The sequence below is a fragment of the Felis catus genome, chromosome D2 (assembly GCF_018350175.1).
Source record: "Felis catus isolate Fca126 chromosome D2, F.catus_Fca126_mat1.0, whole genome shotgun sequence".
NCBI classification, from domain to species: domain Eukaryota; kingdom Metazoa; phylum Chordata; class Mammalia; order Carnivora; family Felidae; genus Felis; species Felis catus.
In genome coordinates, this window is record NC_058378.1 from 12,305,483 (window position 1) to 12,330,407 (window position 24,925).

At 38.3% G+C, this 24,925-nt stretch overlaps 1 protein-coding gene across 1 annotated transcript in view; it reads left to right on the forward strand.

Annotated features, from left to right (window-relative positions):
• Positions 1-1,456: 1,456 nt before the first annotated feature.
• Positions 1,457-24,925, forward strand: part of HEATR1 (HEAT repeat containing 1) — a 50,493-nt gene continuing 27,024 nt past the window's right edge. The window contains exons 1-20 of the mRNA XM_011287210.4: positions 1,457-1,613; positions 1,909-2,082; positions 2,610-2,826; positions 4,608-4,749; positions 6,231-6,332; positions 6,761-6,901; positions 8,136-8,347; positions 8,503-8,636; positions 10,491-10,593; positions 11,501-11,611; positions 11,921-12,038; positions 13,094-13,201; positions 15,842-15,937; positions 16,372-16,460; positions 17,752-17,963; positions 18,614-18,735; positions 19,536-19,727; positions 21,262-21,445; positions 21,571-21,707; positions 22,487-22,679. Of these exons, the coding sequence (XP_011285512.3) occupies positions 1,941-2,082; positions 2,610-2,826; positions 4,608-4,749; positions 6,231-6,332; positions 6,761-6,901; positions 8,136-8,347; positions 8,503-8,636; positions 10,491-10,593; positions 11,501-11,611; positions 11,921-12,038; positions 13,094-13,201; positions 15,842-15,937; positions 16,372-16,460; positions 17,752-17,963; positions 18,614-18,735; positions 19,536-19,727; positions 21,262-21,445; positions 21,571-21,707; positions 22,487-22,679 (2,755 nt within the window). The 5' untranslated portion in view covers positions 1,457-1,613; positions 1,909-1,940. The remainder of the gene's footprint in view (positions 1,614-1,908; positions 2,083-2,609; positions 2,827-4,607; positions 4,750-6,230; positions 6,333-6,760; positions 6,902-8,135; positions 8,348-8,502; positions 8,637-10,490; positions 10,594-11,500; positions 11,612-11,920; positions 12,039-13,093; positions 13,202-15,841; positions 15,938-16,371; positions 16,461-17,751; positions 17,964-18,613; positions 18,736-19,535; positions 19,728-21,261; positions 21,446-21,570; positions 21,708-22,486; positions 22,680-24,925) is intronic.

The window sequence follows — 24,925 nt, forward strand, 5'->3', positions numbered from 1 at the left end:
TTAGGTGAAATAGATATCACCAGAAGTTAAAAAGATCATGTTATTTTCCTAAGGCAATTAACACCACATAGTTATTATTGTAAAAGATTATTAACTACCTACAGATATTTTGGAGGTTGTTTTGAATGCTGTTAAAGCAAAACAGCAAAAGACTGTGCTAATGGGGCACCTGGGTGGCTCAGCTGGTTAAGAGTCGGCCTTTGGCTGAGATCATGACCTCACAGGTTAGTGAGTTTGAGCCCTGCATCTGGCTTGCTGCTGTCAGCAAAGCCAGTTTGGGATCCTCTGTCTCTGTCTCTCTTTCTCTCTCTCCTTTCCTAGCTTGTGCACCTCTTTCTCAAAACAAAACAAAAACAAACAAAACAAAAACAAAAAACCATTAAAAAAAAAAAGACTGTGTTAATAAAAGGCAGAGAATACTTGTTAAGTATATAAGCAGGGAGCCCCCAAATTTGTAACTGTGTTTCCAACAATCTTCAGGGAAAAGGGTGACTGAAAGAGTGACATCCTCGTGCGGAAGAAAGTTCCACCTCTTGAGAGTAATGAATGCATCCAGAAAAAGATGTAGGATATCCAATTACTCCAGCGACCCGGATAGCTTCTTGGAGAGACCACTCCGCTCCCTTCTGTAGTACCTACCACCTGCTTCGGAAACAGATGGTGGTATAGCCATGTTATTCAGCACCATTAACCTGTATATTAAGAATATTATTCAGCAACATTAACCTATAATGATGCCAAGACCAGTGGTTGCCTGCGGCCAGGAGTAGGAGTGGGCATCACAGCAAAGGGGCAAGAGGAAACTTTTGGAGGCAATGGAAACTTCCTATGTCCTGAACGGGGAGAGAGTTACATCTGCATTTGTTAAAACTCATAGAACTGTTGAACTGAGTTGGGCAATTTGGTTTGTATATTGTATCTCAACAGGGTTAACTTTAAAATAAAATTTAAAAAATTAAGTATGCGTTTTCCAGGAATGCAAAGTGGTCGGTGACAGGATGGTCCCCAAGATCCAAGGCGGTGGCAACCACCATTCATAGAGCGGCTCGCTTCGTTCGATCAGCAGTTCACCTCATGAAATTCTCAGCCTTTCCCCACTTCATAGAGAAGGTAACAAACTCAGCTGAAATAATTCGGTGGAGCTCAGGGGCGCTAGCGCCGGGATTTGAGCCCACTCAACGTGGCTTCATAGCTCACATTTTTAACCGCCGGCTAATCTGCTGGTACACAGTGAAAGCTGGATAAACGTATGTTGAATGAATGGTTCCAGCTACAGATCCCTAACGCTCACAAAAGTCTAGCCCTGAGACTGAAACCCTCAGGCACAAAGCCCGGCGCGGACCGCCAGCCCCAGCACGGGAGCGGGACCCAACCCAGACCCAGAGCCTGAAATCTGGCACGGCGAAGGGGCGGGGCTTCGACGCAGGGAGGCGGAGCCATCGTATCGTACTTCTGGCAAGCTTGTACCTCTTCTCTTGCCGTAGTGCCTGAAACCGGAAGCTCCTGTGAAGCATGCTTTGAATTTCCGGGCGAGAGCCGGCCGCTTTGGTAGCATGTGGGAACTGCCGTGAAGGCTGGTCACTCCGGACTTGCGTCCCGAATTCGAGCTCTCGGTGAGCAGGAGCTGCAGGGGCGTAGACGGTGTACCAAGGGAGGGTGAGGTGTCCGCGGGTTTTCGAGTCTCGCGTGGTCGGGGCTGAAGAAAGCCACGGCGCGGCCCCAGGAACCTGCGTTAACGCTGTTGCTGTGGCGTCTGTACCCTGGGGTCTGTGAGTCCCGGGGCAGCCGGCTGTGTGTCCGTGACGGCGCTGAGTGCGAAGAAAGTTACTTGTATGCGAGGCATTAGAGGCTCGTGGTTCAGCCACCTGTGGTTTTCTAGAGACTTCTTACAGTGTCTTTGTTTTTTAGCCTGTGTTTTTAGAAATCCGCCTGCGTGGGAGATGACGTCCTTAGCCCAGCAACTCCAACGCCTCGCCCTCCCTCAGAGTGACCGCAGTCTGTTATCGAGAGATGAAGTTGCTTCTTTGTTGTTTGACCCCAAGGAAGCGGCCACCATCGACAGGGACACCGCTTTTGCCATTGGTGAGCTACCCGTTAATTAAGAAAAGGTCTTCGAAGCACCTGTTTTGGGGTTGTTGCCATATTGTTTTCTCTTCTGACCCTCCCTCTTCCGTTAAGAGTTTCCAATTTGTTGACTTATGTTGTTCAGAGAAAGAGGATAACAAATAACTATGTGCTTGATGCTTGAAACGTGGCAGTATCTGAATTTCACAGATGAAGAGACAAAGGTTGGGAGGTTAACTAATGTGTGGAGTGGACAGTCAAAAAGAGGCTGGAGGCGTGGCTGGGGTCGAGGAGGAGTCTTCCCAATTCCTATGGGAACTGGCCCTTATTGCAAGGGATTTTTTTTTTTTTTTTTTTTTCTTTTTAAAGAATGGTACCTGCCAGGCAGAACTTTCTGTTGTGGTGGGGGAGATGATTTGTTTTTTATGTTGAAAACTAGAAATCTATGTTTGGGACTGTATTACAGGTTATACAAGATTTTTAGGGATAAGTAAAACTGAGTTTGCTTGCAAAGAATTGTTAAAAATACACTGTCCTTTTCCTAGGATGCACTGGCCTGGAAGAGCTGCTTGGGATCGATCCTTCCTTTGAGCAGTTTGAAGCACCGCTGTTCAGCCAGCTGGCAAAAACATTGGAGCGCAGCGTTCAGACCAAAGCAGTGAACAAAGAGCTGGATGAAAACATTTCATTGTTCCTTATTCACTTGTCCCCTTACTTCCTGCTGAAGCCAGCACAGAAGTGTCTGGAGTGGTTGATTCACAGGTGACAAATTAATTTACAGAAATAACTATGGGCTAACAACTGTGATCTTTTTTTTAAAAATTAGGTAATGAGAACACAAGCCAATTTAAAGCTGAGAAATTAGGTCTACGAAGAGGTTAACACGATGTCTGTAAGATGAGATAAGCTTGCCATTCTGTTAAACTCCTTTTTGTTGACAGAAATACAACTACTGGAGATCTTGAGTTAATAGACCAACTATATTAGTTCCAAGGAGCTCACGTCACTTTGCCACTACGACCTGTTACCGCATATTTGGACCAAAGGATATTATTAAACTTCTTTCTTGCCAAAATAACAAAACCAGTGCTTTGGGAAGAAGCAAACAGTATCCTCTAAAATACCGTAACTTAAGAAAAACAACAATAGCTAATGTACATTGAGCATTTACATACCAGGTTCTGTGGTAAGCACTTTGCGCGCACCGTCTCAATGCTCACAGCATTCCTACGGGAAGGTACGTGTGTTATCCCCATTGTACACCTTACAAAATTGAGGCATAGAGGGGTTAACTTACCTAGTCACACAACTAGTGATCTGAGATACAAGACTGTTTCCAGGGTTTGACTCGTTGGAAATTGTCTTAGTAAGGATATTCAAGTTTATGTTCTCACTGAATTGGCATCACATCACAGCTTATACGCTTTTGTTTATTCTGCCATGTGTTGTATGTTTTAAAAGTAGAAAGAGCTTTATTTCATTAATTGGAGACATGGGGATAAAGTGATTTCCCTTCTGGACGCAAGTGAGTCATTAAGAAAACGTTAAGTTTAACTTGGGTCTTCCGATGATCAGAACACTAGAGTCATCAGACAGAAAACAGCAATTCTGTAATATTTCCCTTTTTCTTCTAGCATTTAATTCCTTCCCCCCAGCATTAGCTGGGATCATTAGCATAAGGAGTACTTTTTTAAATTTATTCATGTAACTTATTTATTAAGTAAACATTAGATTCAACACAAGGTTAAATAGGCTGCCCTTGGTTATTGTTTTGAAGTAAAGGTGTATGCAAAGTTTGGGGCTGTTGTGCTGCCTGAAGTAGTTGAGGACAGCTTCACGAAGAAAGTAGCATCTTGGCAAATAAGTTTAACGTGTAGTAGAAATAAGAGGAATCACTTCGCTGGGAGAATCAGGAAAAGCATCCTGAACACAGAAGCATTTGAGCTAGGTCTTCAAGGCTAGAAAGGATTTAATGTATCTGATGTGGCTAATGAGCCTGTCTTACTATGGTAGAGGGACCAATACAGAGTTGTGTGAAGTTTAGGGACAAATTATATATAGTTGTAATCTGACAATTTATTCTAATTCAGAGAAAGTAATGTGATTTTAGTCTTCTGGTTTTAGAATTCTGATAAGCTGAGGAAGCTGAACTTTAGAGCACGGAGTGGAGCCGAGCATTGCTGCCTAGTTGACCAGTTGGTTTTCTGTTGATTTGACCACAGTGGTCCCGCAGTTATGTTAATTTAATAATAGTGTTTTGTTTTTTTTTAAGTTGAGAGAAAGTGAATGGGATGTAAATTTTTATATTGAATAGTAAAAACTATTACTGCATAAGAGTTGACGGAACTCTGTTGAGAAGTACTTTAATGCAAAGTAGACGCTTATCACTTGGTGCTCTTTAGCTTGCGTATCGTCATGTACTTGTTTTTACTGATACTTAATTCTGAGTAGTTCTAGCTCGTTGATGGAGAATCTGGACATGGAAGGAAATATGTGCTTGCAGGTTTTGTGTCATTTCAAATTGCTTGCTTTTCTCCCCCCAGGTTCCATATCCATCTTTATAATCAAGATAGCCTCATTGCTTGCGTTCTTCCATACCACGAGACCAGAATATTTGTACGGGTTATACAGCTTCTGAAAATTAATAATCCAAAGCACAAATGGTTTTGGTTGTCACCAGTTAAGGTACGATTGTTGAATGACATGTGTCTATAATCATTACAGGTCTTGATTAAGGGATACAATTTGGAAAAAATGAAGTCCTTAGTGCTCCTACAGGTAGTCCAAGTATTACCTCCATCACTTTTATTTCCTAACTTCTAGTTGAAATTGGCATTTACTTGGCACCTGACATTAGGCTAGGCAATTCTCATTATATTATCTTGGTTTGTCACCAAACTATTTTTACAGATGAGCACAGGCTAAGAGAATTACTTGCCCGAGTTCAAATAACTATAAAGTGGCAGTTAGGATTTGAATTTAGATCTGATTTTAAAGTTTATTATCTTTCCACTACACTACTGTCTGACATTTTAGATCTTGGAACTGAATTGCTTTAAAAAAAAATTGGAGGTGAAGAAAAGAAAAATACTTCAAAAAATTAAAAGGATAAGGATGATGGACTTAAGGAAATTATTAAAATTGATTAAAAAAAGATGCTATCATTTAGTCTATAGATGATTAAAAGGATGGTTGCCTTACAGGAAGGGTCTGGTAAGGATCAATTAGCATGGTTTTGTGATAAAATGACTGATTTGGCCGTTTTCACTTTGTTTGCAACATACAGTAGAAGAAAGTACATTTATGTTGACAAGAATTTTACTGAATATTAAGTATGGCAATTCAGGCTAGGAGGAGCACAGATGGGGCAAAAGTAGACTAACAGACTGTGGGACCTTGAAAAGAGTTAATTTGATGTGTGATGATAGTGAGGTCAGTGATCAGAATTAGTAAAAAGAAAGGAATGGGAATTTTTAATTGGAAGTACAGTTTAAGAGTTTGGATGTAAAGCACTTGAACCAGTGAGTGTTCAAGAAGAGAAAGACAACCCATAATAAAGCTTACCAAACTACTCCCTCTGCTAATATAACATCAAGGTCATTTTTTTTCCCCTACTCTACACACAGACGCTGATGCTCTCTAGACACATTTGTTTCAGGTATGCAACTCCACTCACCTATTAAAGTTCGCTTCAGATTCTCCTTTTTCTTTTAGTTATTCAGTGTTTATTGAGCACCCCGTACATGCCATGTGTGGTGTAAGTGGTGGGAATAGCAGTATAAGGTTTCTGGGTTCCTAGTCTATTTCTATTACTAGTGTTCTTGTAAAGCAAAGACAACCACAGCACAATGGCTCAAAAACCCAGTCTAACTAGTAGAGTTCCTAAGAATCTAGAGAATCCAGATTTAGATAAATACATATGAAAATGCAACACATGGTAAGTAGGCAGTATTCACTGAGTACCTCTACCCCCATTGCTGACCTCTTTTGGATTTCTAAAGTTTGCACAATTTTATATGTTCATTTCCTCTCTACCACCAGCTATATGGAAAGACTGTATTTTGTATTAACTGCACCAGTACAAAGTTGTAGTGTGGAAGGTACTTTAAAAAATGATCAGTTGATCAATATCCTTAATGATTATTGGTTCTTTCTGTCTATAACAGCAACATGGAGTGCCCTTAGCTAGGGGAACTTTGATTAACCACTGCTACAAAGATCTTGGATTCATGGATTTCATTTGTAGTCTGGTGACAAAATCTGTGAAGGTGAGTAGTATCTGGTTCCCTGACTCTCTGATTCCATTAAAAGATTGCTTGCTTTGAGTGAAGAAAGGCATTCCCCGATAACTGTACTTAGAATAACCTCCTTTTGTTAAGCGAGCTACTGTTCTGGAACATGAGCAGCTTGAATCAGTCTTTCGTCACAAAAGGTGTTTTCCTACAAAAATAAATCACTCTGTTTCTTGTCAAATTCTATTTACAGTGACTGTTTAAGAGGGGATCAGAAGTCAGGATTGTTCATTCTTGTCATATTTAATTGAACCATTGCATTTGTGTATTTAATGTTGTCTATGGTAAACATAAAAATGACAGTCTGAAGTAGTTGAGGGGAGCTGTAAACATTCTTATATGTTTATCTAATTGGCCTTGCTTTTTTTTTTTTTAACCTGTGCTCTGTGTTTTTTTTGTTGTAGGTTTTTGTTGAGTATCCTGGGAGTTCAGCTCAGTTGAGAGTGCTCTTAACTTTCTATGCTTCTACCATCGTGTCTGCTCTAGTGACTGCTGAGGGCATATTGGATAATATAGTCGCCAAGCTATTTCCATATATCCAAAAGGTTGGTCCTGCTCGGGTGTAGATTATTTTGTACTTGAAGGAGTTTCCTGGCTTTATGAAAATTTCACTTAGACATAACTATTTTTAAGTTGACAACATAGTTCAGATGGTTGGCAAGATTTAATTTTTAGGTAAAAAATCTGACTTTTTTGTCTTAAAAACTTGCAAAAGTGGGATCTTATTTAGGGCTCATTAAGAATAAATGTTGGCTATTTGGCCCTGACATTACCTTTCAGATTTGTTTTCTTAGCAGTCATCTTGACTCACTGAAAGCAGAATGGATTAGAAAGTCTCCATCAAGGCATATGCTCTTACTCTTTTTACAGTGATTTCCACTTCTCAGTGTTTCTTCTTCCCAAGTGCCTTGTTGCCTACCTACCACCCTCCCAGATTCCCTGTGGAGGTACTGCTTAGGTACTGCTTTCACTTCCTGCTGGTGTCCCAAAATTACTGTCTTTGTTTGTTTTTTTTTTTTTTTAATGTTTATTTATTTTAGAGAGAGAAACAGAGCATGAGTGGGGGAGGGGCAGAAAGAGAGGAGGAGACACAGAATCCGAAGCAGGCTCCAGGCTCTGAGCTGTCAGCACAGAGCCCGATGCGGGGCTTGAACTCACAGACCGTGAGATCATGACCTGAGTCAGTCGGACGCTTAACCGACTGAGCCTCCCAGGCACCCCTATTGTCTTGTCTCTGAAGTCTCCTTTACACTGGTGGGTGTTTGCCCATAAAAGAAGAGCCTGTTGGCCCTTGTTAGCATATGTAGTGGATTTTCAAGTTGGGAGACCTGCTGAGATCCCTCCTCTCATCCAAGAGACTTAACCTCATCTCTGTGTGCTCAGGAAAGAGGCTAAATTCTGAAGAGTTGTTGACTCTTCAGCGTACGTGAGGTAGTATTAATCTCTCATTTATGGCATTTTTTTTTTTAATTTTTTTTTTAACGTTTATTTATTTTTTGGGGGGACAGAGAGAGACAGAGCATGAACGGGGGAGGGGCAGAGAGAGAGGGAGACACAGAATCGGAAACAGGCTTCAGGCTCTGAGCCATCAGCCCAGAGACTGACGCGGGGCTCGAACTCACGGACCGTGAGATCGTGACCTGGCTGAAGTCGGACGCTTAACCGACTGCGTCACCCAGGCGCCCCTGGCATTTTTAATTTGTCAAGGTAAAGTAACATTTTAAGTAAAGTTGAAAGAAATAGCTTATCATTTTTCCTTGTATCTTAAAAAATATTTAGGGGTTGAAATCATCTTTACCAGATTACAGAGCTGCAACGTACATGATAATATGTCAGATTTCTGTGAAAGTGACAATGGAGGACACCTTCGTCAATTCGTTGGCTTCACAGATCATCAAAACGTTGACCAAAATTCCTTCTTTGATCAAGGATGGATTAGGTTGCTTAATAGTGCTCATGCAGAGACAGAAGCCAGAGAGCCTTGGGAAAAAGTACGTACGATTGAATTGGGAAATGATGATAAATGCAGGAGAATGAAAGTATTTTGAATAATTCTTTTCAAAGATAAATTGTATACTTTTTTTTTAAATTGCTGTATATTATCTGACTTTTGAAGTTAGCATTTTATGTACTTGTTTCTTCAAAGGCCATTTCCTCATTTGTGTAACGTTCCTGATCTTATTACAATACTGCATGGGATTTCTGAACTCTATGATGTCAGTCCTCTTCTGCGTTACATGCTTCCCCATCTGGTCGTCTCCATCGTTAATCATATTACAGGTTCGTGGTTGTATATTATGTGTCCAGAAGCGTAACGTCTAAGATTTGATTCTCTTAAAATTGTTAATATCTGTAAGATATTTCAAGTTTCTGCTAATTGTTTTTGTGTAATTTTTTTTTTTTAATGTGAAAAACATTTGAGGTGGGAGTACATTGGTTGAAGGAGATATTTGTTAATTGATATGCTTAGAATTCTGGTGTGTCTTTTTAATGTGTGTTCTATTTTAATGTTTATTTATTTTGAGAGAGAGAGTTTGTGCACAAGTAGGGGAGGGACAGAGAGGGAGAGAGAGAGAATCCAAAGCAGGCTCCACGCTGTCAGCGCAGAGCCTGACACAGAGCTCCATCCCATAAACCGTGAACTGTGACCTAAGCCTATACCAAGAGTCAGATGCTTAATCGGCTGAGCCACCCTAGAACCTCTAATGTGTGTTTTTAAACAATCTCTTCGCTAAAAAGGCTATGGAATTATTTTAAAATGATTAACATATGTTACCCAGTAAAACTTTCCCTTCTCATTTAGATATTTAATGAACTTCAGTGACTCATGTACGACAAATATTCAGTTGCCAAAAAAGTTTTTCTCCTTGGAGTCAATGAACATAAAAGTCCTTTGAGTCACTGAACATGAGAGACCAAGAAAATCGCATACATAAAAATCCCAAATTTTGGGGCGCCTGGGTGGCTCAGTCTGACTTAGGCTCAGGTATGATCTCACAGTCCGTGAGTTCAAGCCCCATGTCGGGCTCTGTGCTGGCAGCTCGGAGCCTGGGGCCTGCTTCGGATTCTGTGTCTCCCTTTCACTCTCTCTGCCCCTCCCCCACTCACGCTCTGTCTCGATCTCTCAAAAATGAATAAATGTTAAAAAAAAACAAACACGTTTTTAAGAAGCCGTAAAAACGGTTATTAAAAATGATTATTTCCATTATGTGCTTTTTATCTTTCAATAAATAGAGAAGTACAAGAAGAAATGTTTGGTCCTGTTGCCACTTAGACTAAGAAAAACATACTAGGGGAGACATCTCTAAAGTGTGTCAGTTTATTGGAAAATGAGCTTTGCCTAACCGGATCTTGGTTTAGATATGTGTCAAAGATATGAGTAGCATGTATAAAAGTATATTTTTCCTATTCTGGTGGTGACATGGTCCCAATCTTTGAAGGCAGGGCTACCAGCTGATTGGTAATATATGTGCAGTAAATGTGGAATAGAAGATGATGGCTCAGTTCAGTAAGGCGCATCAAGATGCAAGCTGAGCCTGCTTTCAGAGCTAGTTTCCTGGGCTCTAGGCTTGGGTCCCAACTTCAACCACTTGTAATATGACCTGGCACAACTATGTTTTGGACCTCTGTCTTATAAATAAGGCATGGAAAACCTGTTTTTAAAAATGTAGAGAATTTCAGGTAAAGCATAAGTGAGGGTAATGTATACAAAAATGTAAAAAATATACATAGCTGAATAGGTGAGATACACTTTTATAAACAGGTAAAAAGCTGGATACCAATATATATGGTTTAAAATGATTCCTGTAGGGGCGCCTGGGTGGCGCAGTCGGTTAAGCGTCCGACTTCAGCCAGGTCACGATCTCACGGTCCGTGAGTTCGAGCCCCACGTCGGGCTCTGGGCTGATGGCTCAGAGCCTGGAGCCTGTTTCCGATTCTGTGTTTCCCTCTCTCTCTGCCCCTCCCCCGTTCATGCTCTGTCTCTCTCTGTCCCAAAAATAAATAAACGTTGAAAAAAAATTAAAAAAATTATAAAATGATTCCTGTAGAAGACTTTTCTGCTGTAAGTAAATTTAATAATGTAGGTGCAAAAGAATTTTTCCCCATCAATTTTAATTTATGTTGTATGCTAAGGTGAAGAAACTGAAGGGACAGATGGTCAAATCTACAGGAGACATTTAGAAGCTATACTTACAAATATATCACTGAAGAACAACTTAGACCATTTGCTGGCTAGGTAAGCTGTTATTTCTGACCTGCTTTTGATTTGTATCTTTGGGGCTTAGTATACTTTTTAGAGTTGGGTAGCAGTCTTCCAGTTTCTCTTTATGATGCATTTCTTGATTTGTCCATATCATTTCATTAATTACTTAGTGCAATAATGATGGCAGTAGAAGGAAAAAGTAATTTGTTTTTAATGCTTAAATGGGATTATGGAAAGTTAATAGTTAAGCTAAATTTGGGTTACAGCTACATGGAACTAGTGGTTGATTTGAGATTCCTATTAATAACTGCGTCAAAATGCCTGAAACAATGCATCACAGTTAGTATTTAGTAAATATCAATTAGAAACTTAATATTGAGGGTGTGAAGTGAAAATTCTTTCTTTTCTGTAAAGATAGTTCAGTCTCCCATTTTCTTTTTTCACTTAAAGGGCAACTTGATACAGTGAAAAGAATGTAGGCATTACAGTCAGACATGGGCTTGAATCCTTCCTCTCTCATTTCCAGGAGAGTAGAGTAGTAAGTTCTGAACGTCAGACTGCCTGGATCTGGTTTTGCTGTTGTGTAACATTGGCCTGTCTGCTGCTGTGTGTCATTCATGTCCCTCGCTCACGGAATTGGCTTGTGGATTAAATGAGAGTAGACGTGGGAAGTACTGTTGAGAGTGTGGGCCCCGGAGTCCAGCAGGCTTTGAGAACCTGCTCTACTGTTGATGGCACAGGAGGGCTCGCTGAGCACTGGCTGCGATGGCTGTCCTCTGATCGCAGGCAGATTACAAGAGTTCTCAGCCCTGGTTTTGCATATGTAAAATAAGAATGCCTGGTACCTTGTGGAAATATGGCAGAAGTATTTCTGAAGCATCTAAAATATAATGGGTGCTCAAAAAATAGTAGCTCTCATGTCACTTGTTTTGTTTTGCAGCCTTCTTTTTGAAGAGTATATTTCATACAGTTCACAGGAAGAAATCGGTCCTGATAAAGTATCTTTGCTTAACGAACAGTTTCTTCCACTTATCAGACTTTTGGAAAGCAAGTAAGTTGTGTGTTTCTGCCCTTGTTGAATGTGTGTGTCTCGTTTTATTAAAAGATTCACAGGTCACATCATAACATAGGGAATGAATTGTAAAGAGGCTGGTTTTCCCTCCCCCACCTTTAGGAAGACCGGTATGGGATTAAGTGTATTTGACCTATACTTTCATATAGGAAATAGGGGCCATTTTTGTATGGAGAGATGTTACTGTTGGAATACTTTTAAGGTTTTATTTGTATCTTTTTTATACACGTATCATGTGTGTGGTTAGTGACTTCGTTAAGAATAATTAGCTCTTTATTTTCTTCCCAGATATCCCCGAACATTAGATATTGTATTAGAGGAACGCCTAAAAGAAATTACAGATCTAAAAAAACAGGAGCTTTTTCATCAGTTTATCTCTCTTTCTACAAGTGGAGGAAAGTATCAGGTAAGTTTTTCTTCGGAGGAATTACTACAATTATGGGTATATTTGTGTGGTTATTTAAGGAATTATGGAGATAAATTGGCTAGTTCACTCCTTTCTTTGCAACTTTCGTGGACAGGTGAGATTTAGTACAGTTTCCCTAGTTCCCTGAAGGGAAGCTGTGAGGCCTCAACTCAGTTATGCATTGAATTGTTGGAAAAAGGCATGGCAACGTAAATAACTGCATCTGATACTTCTTTCAGGAAAAGTATGTTTTGGAAATGTTATTAGCAGTCATCAAAAGGGGGCTTCACTCAGATTTCCAGTGTGTCCTTATTTTTTTGCTATGTGTGCACTAGCCGCATGAGGCTGTTCAAGTCACTGGTGAGCATAAGGGAGGCAGATTTTAATTTCATGATCATGTTAGAACTTCAGAAATTTCCTGTCAGTTCACCCTAGATCGATCTATTTCTACTAGAAGTTAGACATTTGAGCAGTTTTTACAGTTAGCCTTGAAAATAAATGTTATGAGGAGAAATGTGATTGTTTAGGTTTCTCTCTTTTGTAATTAGACCTTCATCTTTAATTAGTTTCATTTCCAATATTAGGATAATAGATTTCCTTTTTAGTCTTTTTACATAAGTGAGGTAAGTTGTCATTAATTTGACTGTCATTGTTTTATTATTTAGGTGAATTGCTTTCTGTGTTCAGTGACCAATTTTTTTTAATTCATATCTTCATTTAGGTGCTAATACACTGATTTATTTCAGGTGTTTCTCAGTCTGAAGTTAGATCCATATAATGAATACAAAGTTACTTCACAGAATTGCTTCACTAAATAAACCTACACATAGACACAAGTGTACTCTCAAAATCACAACATTTACAATGCTCATTTTTTTCATCTATTGTAACTCATTACGTTCTAGAGACAAAGATTTTACTTCTTGGTTTCTGGATTTAGATGGTTGTTATCAAATGTGTTGGGCATTTTAGGGCAGTTTTCTCTGGTTTTTATTCTTGATCAGATGCTCAGATTTAATGGTGAAATCATTTGGTGATTGTGATGAATTCTGTAGTTTTTAGCAGATTCTGATACGTCTTTGATGCTCAGTCTGAACCATCCACTTGCTCCTGTGAGACTTCTGGCTATTAATCATCTGAAAAATATCATGAAGACATCAGAGGTTTGTTTCAGACAGCTTCATTTGTGATATTTTTATCCTTAAAATGCACAGTGTAATTCTAGAAGAGGAAATTGGAACTTACCAACTACAATTGATATTATGTAATTACAGACACAAGGCAAATATCACAGAGAGTACATTGGACCATACATGCCAGTAGCCACCATTTATTAGAGCAACCATGCTCTAATAACCTCTATATTCGTGTTTCCACATTGCAGATTATTACTTCAGTGTTTTTCAGACTATGATTTCTAGATCATTTACAGAGGTTCACCAATTATCTGAGAATGTTGTAGTTTTGAAATTTGACTTTGGTACTCTTAAGTTCAACATGAGTGTATTTGGGGACATTGGAATTACAGCTTTTGGAACACTGTTCCGTGATTTCAGTACCTCCAGTTATATTTGTTTCAGATTTTGGTGGCTGTGAATAGTAAGTACCAAGGCTAACTTAATTTGTAAATAATGTCTTGATACCAAAATGGTATTTTACCAAGACTTTGCAGTAATTGAAATGGAGCAGTATTTTCTGAGCTTCAGCCATTCAAACAATTCTGTCACAATTTTTGCTGTTTGAACTTATCACTAATACTGTGTTTTTAAAATTTTTCTCTGGCTTTCAAATGGACTAATTTTTTTTTTACATTGTTGTCAAGTCATGAGTTCGAAGGGTTAACTGGTGTAGACATTTAGTGTAGTTACTATAAAGGAAGAGTGTTCATCTGTGTGATAATCTGAATCTTCTCATGTAGTACTATTGCATATTTGGAACATTTCTGGAAGAGAAAAGTGGTCCTAGAGTTGAGTGTCCTCATGGCACACCATAGTATGAACATGCTGAACTTGAACTTGTGTCATGATAGCTAGAGCCAGATTCATATCACAAATAGAATTTAATTTCAGAGTGCAATCATAATTACCATAGTAAATTCATTTCAATTTGAGTTTTTTGGTTTTGCGGGCTTTGTGATAGTGGACTTAAAATTTTTTGGTTTATATTATTTTTGGTTTACTTTATATTTTTGTGTTACTTCGTTTTAAAATGATGTGTAAATAATAATAGCAACATTAGGATCTGGGAGGATTTTTTTTTTTAACATTTATTTACGTATTTTTTGAGAGAGAGAGACAGAGACAGAGAGACAGAGCATGAACGGGGGAGAGACAGAGAGAGGGAGACACAGAATCCGAAGCAGGCTCCAGGCTCTGAGCTGTCAGCACAGAGCCCGATGCAGGGCATGAACTCATGAGCTGTGAGATGTGACCTGAGCTGAAGTTGGATGCTTAACTAACTGAGCCACCCAGGCACCCCAAGAATGTTTCTTTAAAAATGGTTGATGTAATACTCAAATTTATAATCTGTAGCTTTGATTCATTTCTGATCTGGCATAAATTACGTCTCACAAAGTGTTGATAGGTTTGTGTTAGTGATTTGCTGGGTAATTAAACCATAGCATACTGGTCTTCATTGTGATAGGAAGATCCCAGTGTCTAGAATGAAAAAAAGAATTCCTAGAAGCTCCTAATATTATATCTGAAGGTGTTCTTGTCCTTCTTTTAATCCCTTTCTTTTCTGTCCACTTCTGGATTTGGTTAGTGTTTCAATAAAGGCCGTTGTACACATTCATCTTTAGATTTAAGCATGGTTAACTGTCTTCAGATTGGGATATTTGACTACTTGCTAGCTATTTAGAAAATTTTGGTGATATTTGCTATGTGAAAGTTGGACTTCAGTTTGTGAATTCTAGGGATTTTAGTTTTATCTCCCAACAGAGTGCCTTATTATTTTTTGTAGCATTATTTATATTTTTTTCACCACCCATAGATAAGGATATACTTAGGTTGATTTGCGATCGTACCTTTTTGTTACTGTGAATGATTACGTGCTTTATTTTCTTTTGTAAATGAAAAAAAATAATCTTTTTGGCAGGCTGGCTTCACAGTGCTTGTCCTTACTCTTGTAAAAATCTTGATAATAATAGCTGACTTTAATAGTGTTTACTACGTAAAAGGCCTCGTTCTAAGCACTGATGTGTATTGTTTAATCTTGTAGCAGTTCTTTGGAGTTGGTACAGTTACTAGCTCTGTTCTCTGGAGGAGAATAGTGAGACCTGGAAAGGTTAAATTACCCAGTTGGTCGCACAGGTAGTAGGTGGGTAATGCCAGAATTTAAACCTAGATGTTCTGGTTCTTGAGTCTTTGCACGCTCAATATCCAGGCTCTGATTTAACAAGATGAACTTCTTAATGCAAAAATTATATTTAAATTATATATATTCTATTATATTTTCAGTAGAAACTGGAAAAAGTTTGTACCAAATAATTACTCATCTATAAAGGCCCTTTAGCATTGAGGAGGGCACCTGTTGGGATGAGCACTGGGTATTGTACGGAAACCAATTTGACAATAAATTTCATATTAAAAAAAAAAAATAAAAATAACAAAAAAATAAAAAGGCCTTTCAGAGATTATCTAGTTCAGTGCAGGTATGTTTAGAGTGTTTGAATTTGCATCTAGGCCAGAGCCTGTATTTCTTACTGATAATCTGGAGTGCTTTTCACAAAACCAAGCTTCCTATCTAGGGTAAAATCTTAGGAGGTTTTAGCAGCAACTAAATATATTTTTTCTCTTATTTAGGAGAATGTCGATGAGTCTTTCATAAAAGAAGCTGTTTTAACCCGATTAGGTGATGATAGTTTAGATGTTGTTTTGTCGGCTATAAATGCTTTTGAGGTGAGTGAATTTGTTGTTTGTTGAAATACACAACTTGTAAATATTTTCTCCTCATGTGATTCTCTGCTCTAGGCAGGAATATATTGGAAATTATTCCTTCATTGGAAATTTGTTCTCTTGAGAGCATAGACTTAAGCCTGGTTAAGGAAAGCTTATGGGAGAAATCAGACCGCACAACTTCATATTACATAGAAGTTCTTCAAAAGGGAAAAGTGTTTTATAAATTGTTATCGATAGTAAATACCTTGGGATCGTGGAAAATTGGCTCACGAATGCCACTTTTGAGAAATAGCTCTCATAAAGCTTTGAAATAGTTCAAGGACTGTTGGGAGACGAATTCTTTACAATTCATTATTTTTTTAAGTGTATTTAACAAGTACCGTATGCATTTGAAGCAGGTGAAAATTTACTTATGGCCGTTTTTTCCCCTTTAGATTTTTAAACAACACTTTAGTTCAGAAGTGACTGTTTCAAATCTTCTAAATCTCTTTCGAAGAGCAGAACTTTCAAAAAATAGGGGATGGTATGTATTCATTTCTCTTCATACTGTTTTGAATTGACAAAATTCTTATACCTGTTTCATTTTTTGTGTTTACATGTTTGCATTTTCTAATTTAGTTATATGGTCATGGTAGTGGAATGAATCATAATGTAATTCTTGCATTATGTAAAGAATTAGGATTTGTGTGGCTTCATTATACTATTCTCTGAAATTTTTTCTTCATAAAATGGTGAGAGTCTACAATGTGTGACATAATACTGAAATCTGAGAAGTAGGGTAGTAGGGAGTTTTAGTTTTTATTTGAGTTTTTTTTAATTTTTTTAATGTTATTTTTGAGAGAGACGGAGTGCGAGTGAGAAAGGAGCAGAGAGGGAGGGAGACGCAGAATCGGAAGCAGGCGTCAGGATCTGAGCTGTCAGCACGGAGCCCAATGCGGGGCTCAAACCTACGAACTGTGAGATCATGACATGAGCCGAAGTCGGATGCTTAAATGACTAGCCACCCAGGCTCCCCGGAAGTTTTAGTTTTCTACTTTATATAATTCTATTTGATTATTTTTTCCCAGGATAGTGTATTACTTTATAATGAAACGCAAACTTATGAAAGTAAGCTCAGAGGCACATGGTTACCTTCTGTACTATTTGATGAGCTCATTTTTGGCATTTAAGCTTTTTTCATGGAAAAATGACTAAGTTCCTTAGAGGAAGAGAGCATGTCTTGCAGGTTTTTGTTTTGTATCCATCATATTTAGTTCATAGCACATAGTATGTGTTCAGATTTTTTTAAAATTATGAGTGAGTCTGTGATTTCTAGTGGAGTTATATATAGTGTGATGTGTTTTATGTTATTATAGTTAGCCTAATGATTTCTCAAAAAAAAAGATTTGACAGAGTTAGTTTAAAATTGCTCTCCCGGGGCGCCTGGGTGGCGCAGTTGGTTGAGCGTCCTACTTCAGCCAGGTCACGATCTCGCGGTCCGTGAGTTCGAGCCCCGCGTCAGGCTCTGGGCTGATGGCTCGGAGCCTGGAGCCTGTTTCCGATTCTGTGTCTCCCTCTCTCTCTGCCCCTCCCCCATTCATGCTCTGTCTCTCTCTGTCCCAAAAATAAATAAAAAACTACAAAAAAAAAAATTTTAAATTGCTCTCCCAAATAACTCATTTTTGGCATGGATTTTAAGTGATTGTGTTGGCTGTGTCTGAGTAATGTGTTTGTTGAGACCAGGATGATGTCAGCTGAGCAGGGACAATGCAATGATTTGGGGCTGAATTTAAGTTTCCTAATGGGTTTCTCAGCCAAATCTGTTTGTGTCTTAGGTACAAGGTACTTGAGGTAGCAGCAGACATATTAATTAAGGAAGAGCTACTGAAAGAAAATGATCACTTGTCAAATCAGGTGGTGGTACATCTGCTGCCGTTTATGATTATCATCAATGATGACATGGAATCTGCAGAGATGAAAATCGCTATATATTTATCAAAATCAGGAATTTGCTCTCTGCACCCGGTATTAAGGGGCTGGAAGGAAGGTAAGAAATTCAGTTGCCTTGTAGAAAAAACACTTTAAATACTTAAAAAAAAAAACACAGCAAATGTTGGCTGTAACTTATTTGAAATCACATTTGCTCTGTTCTGTGTCAGCAAGATTGTTTAAGATCAAAAATCTAAGATCAAAAACCTACAATCCTTGAGCAACAACAGATTTGAACTGCACAGATTCACTTAAATGTGGGTATTTTTCAATAAATACTGTACAGTACTCTGCATTTTCTCTTCCTTAGAATTTTTTAAATAGTACTTTTTTCTTCTAGCTTTATCATGAGATTACAGTGTGTAATACATATAAGATACAGAATCTGTGTTGTTGATGTTATTAGTAAGACTTCAGGTTAACAGTAGGCTATTAATGGGTTTTTGAAGAATCAAAACTTATATGTATATTTTCAGCTGTGTTGGGAAGTGGGGCTGGTGCCCCTGTTCCCACAGTCTGTGGTCAGCTGGACAGTGGAAAGGAAGCTGACCCACACACAGATTCAGAATTGGACAAAAGGGAAAATACAGAGCAAACCTTCATAGGAAAATTATAAAACTTTTGCCTAAATTTCTTACTCTGTAGAATTCTTTAGGTGAGTATTCATGATATAAGGGCCCTGTGTTCATTTTTTTTTTTTTTAAACAGCTCTTGAAAATGTGATTAAAAGCACAGAGTCAGGAAAGCTAATTGGTGTGGCAAATCAGAAGATGATTGCGTTATTGGCTGACAATATAAGTTCAGGGGATCCTTCTTCAATGTTAAAGATGGTAGGTTTGCTGTCAACACCCCTGGATTTCTCAGTGTTTGCTTCACTAGATTTTTTTTAAATAATGTTTGCATTTTTGACTAAGTATATTCTGCAGATTGTTTTATATCTTTTACGTTTTATATAAATTTTTTATTGTGGTTTTATATTGGACTAATAAGAATAATATGTACCTTTTTGCCTCCCTGTTTCCTTTTATTTAAAATATGAAAACCTGGGGGTGCCTGGGTGGCTCAGTTGGTTGAGCATCCGACTTTGGCTCAGGTCATGATCTCGCGGTCTGTGAGTTTGAGCCCCGCGTCAGGCTCTGTGCTGACAGCTCAGAGACTGGATCCTGCTTCGTATTCTGTGCCTCCCTCTCTCTCTGCCCCTCCCTCGCTCATGCTCTGTCTCTCTCTCTCTCTCTCTCTCTCTCTCTCTCTCTCTCTCTCTCTCTCTGTCAAAAATTTAAAAAATAAATTAAAAAAATAAAATAAGAAATCCTGTTTTTTGTTAAAATAACAAAATATCAAAAAGTTATTTTTTTGTTTTTGTTTTTTTTTGCCTTAGTAAATCTTTGTCAAGGCATTAGGTGTATAATTTTAAAGCATTTATCTGGTTGCCAAGTGCAGTTATTTATGTTCATTATAATTCTGAATTTTTTAATTTTTTTAATTACTTAGAAGTCAGTGCTTACTACTTTTTAAAGGCTTTGTATTTGTCATCTCACCTTAAATGTAATACCCAGATAGGTCTGGGGTAGAGAAAATTGTTTTATGTGAACTAAGAGCTACCAGTAATGGAGAATGTTTATTTTTCAAGGTGGAGGATTTAATAAGCCTTGGGGAGAAGGACTGCTTTAGCCTGAAGCAGAAGGTGACTTTTCACCTGGTCACGGCTGTGCTGGTTTCTTGCTGTTCATCTTTAAAGGAAACTCACTTTCCATTTGCAATAAGAGTCTTCAGTTTGTTGCAGAAAAAAATAAAGAAGCTTGAAGGTGTCATTACTGCAGTGGTAAGTAGTGCAAAGTGTCTGGAACGTTGAGTAAAGTGGCAGTCTGGCTTGTTAATCACAGCAAAACTGAAAATTGGGGGCTGAAACGCTGAATCTCTGGATTCAGTTGAATGCTGAATTAGAAAAGTTAATTGAATTACAGAATGTCAAGGTCGTGATGTTTTATACCTAATGGTTGACTGGCCCCTTTATTATCTTTATTGGGTAGTTATCTGAGTTATGCATAACTATCCTTCATGATGAAGAATTCACTAGGAATGTCAGTGCTTGAATAAAATATTACTTCATTCTGTTGTTTCCTAAGAATTGATCTTTTGTATTTTAATGTTACATCAGATTTGGATCTCACCAGCTTACTCTTTGTCTTTGACAGTATCAGCTAAGAAACATGTTTCAGTTGTTTATATTTTTACCTAGTACCGTATCTTGAGGTAATAAGATTATTTCTTTTAATATCTGCCCCCTGTAATAGTATTTAGTTTTTATTTGTCCTCCATCATTCAGAGGGCTCTTCATTTTAGGATTTGCTGAATGAGTCAGCATCTTTTTCATATTTACATATACCCTCAGGATTTTACAAGTTCTGGTCATGGTCATTGTTACCTAAAATCATATAAATTTAAAAAGAGTAATAAATTTTTGTATTTTAAAAAAGTAGCCCAGATAAGCCCTTCTTGAATTCTTTCTTTCTTATCTTTTGTGGATTGTGGTAACCTGAAGGGTGTTTGCCCTTGGTGTTAAAAGTGTGAACAATTTGGGTGTGTGTGTGTATATATATATGTATATATATACGTGTGTGTGTGTGTATATATATATAGTATATATATATATACACACATACGTATGTATACATACATATACACATATGCAGATAAAATGCTTTATATTTAGTACCCTTTCTGGGAATCATGGGCCTCTTTCTGGCTGTAGCAGCATATTGAGTCAGTGAAATCCCTCCAGAGAGATGTTCTCTTAGAAGTCTGGCTCTTTCCTTCCAGGTTACTGCTGTGTGCTCTCCTGTACAGAGTCTCGTAATTTTCCTTCATATTTTCTCCTGCTTTTTAGTATCTGCAGTATAATTTCTAAACACCTCACATTTTGCTGCTTATTTGCAGAATTACCTGCAAGTTTGGAGATTTTACTATGTATCCTCTTCAGATTACCTGTAAAAGTGGGACATGAGAAAGGTCCCATTAAGGGTCTCTTAGAAATCCAGCTCCTTTCTGTGTAGAAGTGTGTCACTTGATAAACACAATATATGTGACTAACGTTTGTTTTTAGATGTGTGTGTTGAGAAAATATAGGTAACATGAAACTGTGGATAACTTGGATCTTTTTTTTTTTTTGTAAATAGTGATTGATGGTTGAATCTCTTTACAAATGTGATTAAAGCTTTTAATTCTCTCACATAAATATGCACAGAGACACAATTTTGCATATTACCCAGACATACACATCCATTGCAGTTCTCCTGTGTATAACCCATGTTCAGAACCCCTTGTTTGTGTTGTCTTTGTCTCTTTTACCATTTCAGGAAATCCCCTCAGAATGGCATTTTGAGCTGATGATGGACAGAGAGATACCAGTGGAACTGTGGACACATTACATAGAACAGCTCAACACCGCCCAGAATATTGCTGTGGAGGATTCAGTTTTACTCATATTTTCACTGAAAAATTTTATTCATGCACTAAAGGCCCCTAAATCCTTTCCTAGAGGTAGGACAGAGTGTGACTTTCGAATGCGATACTCTAGAAATGGAACTAGTGTCTTGACTGAAAAGTTCGCACCAGTGTGTCCACGTAAGTTTCTTTACCGTCTCTTTGTCTCCATGTCCGTGTAGAGGACGTGTGGTGGGACCCCGAACAGCTGCGAGAAGACAGCAGGGCCTATGTGCGCTTGCTCATTGGGCTCTTTGAGACGATACTCACCGGTGCTGATGCCGTTCATTTTAGGGTCCTGATGAAACTGTTCATAAAGGTACGAAGCTCCTCTTTTTCAGGCATACTCTTCCCTCTAAGAAGATATCGCAGGGTATTTTAGTTATGACAGTTTTAATGAAAATGAAAATAATGCGTGCTGATTATGGTGAAGAGTGTGCGCTGATAAACATGGCCCTGTGAGGTAGCGCTGTCGTGACACCAAGCGGTAGGTAGGACACAGGTGCACTTTGTTGCGTGCCTGCTAGTGTGCTAGACCCGTTAATGTGTTTCATAATCACAACAGCCCAGGCTGTTTGGTTGATGAGTGCCATTACCAGTGAGAAAGTGCTGTTCACAGGGCTGATTTAGCATATTGTGCTACTCAGCTAAGAAATTTCAGTGACCTCCAGTGGTCGAGGCCTTTGTTCTTGGCTTCTTGCCCCTCCACAGCATTTGACACAGTTGGTGATGCTGACTCCATCTTTGAAGTACTTTCTTTCTTTTTTTTTTTTAATATGAAATTTATTGACAAACTGGTTTTCCGAAGTACTTTCTTAATGAGGCCTCTCCAGCATCACTCGTCTTGGTTTTCTGCTTAGTGTTCTCATTTTGTTGTCGTTCGGTGTGTTCAAATGTAGAGTTGTAGCAAGTCCTTTGAATTCATTTGCATCCTTCTCATTGGTTAAGTGTAGAAAATTTTAAGTCATGAGACAAAGCAGCAGAACATTGCAATGAAATATTTGTTTTCTGTAATTACACACTAGTGAAAAGAGGATTTGGAACCAACCGAATGTGAGTAAAAATTAAACTTCCCTGTTGTTGATTTGTTCAATTTAGGTGCATCTACAAGATGTTTTTCAGTTCTTCAAGTTCTTTTCTGTTTTATGGACGTATGGGTCTAGCCTTTCAAATCCACTTAACTGCAGCGTGAAAACAGTGCTGCGGACCCAAGCTCTTTATATAGGGTGTGCGATGCTCTCTTCTCAGAAAGCACAGAATAAACATCAGCTGGCATCTGTCTCTTCTCCAGGTATTGTGAGTAGTCTCTTACGTTCCGTCATGACCAATTTTAATGCTTTCTCTATATGTAGTTTGTGTGGATTGTACTTTGGAGATTTTCTTTTTAATTTGTTTTTAAGTAGAATGCTCATAGGGGCGCCTGGGTGGCTCTGTTGGTTGAGCAACCGACTTCAGCTCAGGTCATGATCTTGTGGTCCATGAATTCGAGCCCCAGGTTGTGCTCTGTGCTGACACCTCAGAGCCTGGAGCCTGCTTCAGATTCTCTGTCTCCATCTTTCTCTGCCCCTCTCCCGCTCAGTCTCTCAAAAATAAAAAAAAAAAAAAGAGTGCTCACTCACATGTGCATGCACTCTCACTCACGTGCTGTGTATACATGTAATTTATGTAGATGTGTGTGAACTGCTACATGTGTATAATTTTTTTATTTAAAAAAAATTTTTTTTAACATTTATTTATTTTTGAGACCGAGAGAGACACAGCATGAATGGGGGAGGGTCAGAGAGAGAGGGAGACACAGAATCCAAAACAGGCTCCAGGCTCTGAGCTGTCAGCACAGAGCCCGATGCGGGGCTCGAACTCACGGACCGCGAGATCATGACCTGAGCCGAATCGGACGCTTAACCGACTGAGCCACCCAGGCGCCCCTACATGTGTATAATTTATATACATATATGTGAACTATATGTGTGTATGTATAAACTACTTCTAATCACCAAAACATAATAAAAATGGCAGATGATTAGTCATAGGTTGTTAATATCCTGCTCATTTTCTGAGTTTCAGCAGTTACAGGGTTATCTGGGGAAGCCAGATCATTTAGTATAGTTCCAATATTCAGCTACTTATAAAAAGGTCTCCACTCTGACAGCCTTCTTGGATTTGTCTCTTCTATCAGGTGTAAGTCATTTTCAGGTTGGACACTCACTAATAAAACACTTATATTAAATTTATATTTTTTGATAAAGTGAAATTTGCAAATTTTGTGAAAGATGCAGAATTTCCTGAAGTTGATGAACATGATACTGAAAAATAGATATTTACAAGCTATTGACAAATGAGAGAATCTGACAGAATTAGACCCTGTAGTGATTAAAGATGAGGAAATTGATGAGGATGATGGATATGATTGATTCTTCAAACCAGAAGGATTTTAATGTCAAAGGAACAAGAGTGGCTCTTGGGAAATTTGATTATGTTCTTGATTTTTTCTTTTTTTTTATTCTAAAATCACTCTTTATAAATGTTCTGTGAAAGCAAAATGAACGATATATGCTTTTCCCAGAACAGTTTCTCAGTGTTTCTCTTTCATTAGCTTTGTGAAAGAGCACATAATTAATCATTATAATCAAGGTTTCATTAAATACAAGGTAAAGTATGTATTTAAATTTAAGTTTTTACTTGTAGAATAAAATCCCATGAATTATTTCATTACTACTTATTATAAAATTGCAGTCCCTGATTTTAGGTGGACTTAATTTAAGAAGGCTTTTTCAAGTTTTGTTTTGTTTTGTTTTTTCCTTTGGATGAGAAAGATTTACTGCACATTTTTAAAAACTTTAATCCTTTAATTAATATGTTATAGGTATTGTTCTATATTATTACTTAGTAAACACAGAAATTTATTTACTTGCAAATGTCTGCAGACTGTTCCATTGCATGGAAATAGCCTGATTTATTTAAATGGTTATTTTCTGTTAAAGGTATGTATATTTTATTTAGAGGTCATAACTACTTTGATTTTCTAATTAAGTATAAAATGTCTATTATCTTTTGATATCAAAGGCAGAGGTTCCTGAGGGATAGATGTCTCTTCGTCTATAAATAGCAGAACCAAAAGACTTCACTTTTCCCCAGAATTGCTGCAAGATCGACTCCCTGTCTGCCCCTCTGCCTTGTCATCTGTCACCTCCATTCTTCCTAAAGAACTTTTGCATTTATGCTGCTTAGAAATGTCCCAGTAGTCCACCGAAACCAGGACAGGTGCACCTAATTCCCCTTGGAAGCTCAAGGCCTATGCACTGGAGTCCTGGAGGGCCTGTGTGGAAGGTCACTCAGTGCCCCCAGCCTCCGGGCACCCACTCCAGTGCACAGGGAGCTTCTGTCTGCACCTGCTCTGTAAGGACTCTGGGAGGTGCTGGTATTTGTTTTAACCTGTTTATTAAAAATGTGACACTGTTCAAAAGAAAAATATACTGCAATATTAAAATATTACAGTACAGTATTTATGAATTTTTGTCAGTGGTTTAGGAATCTAAC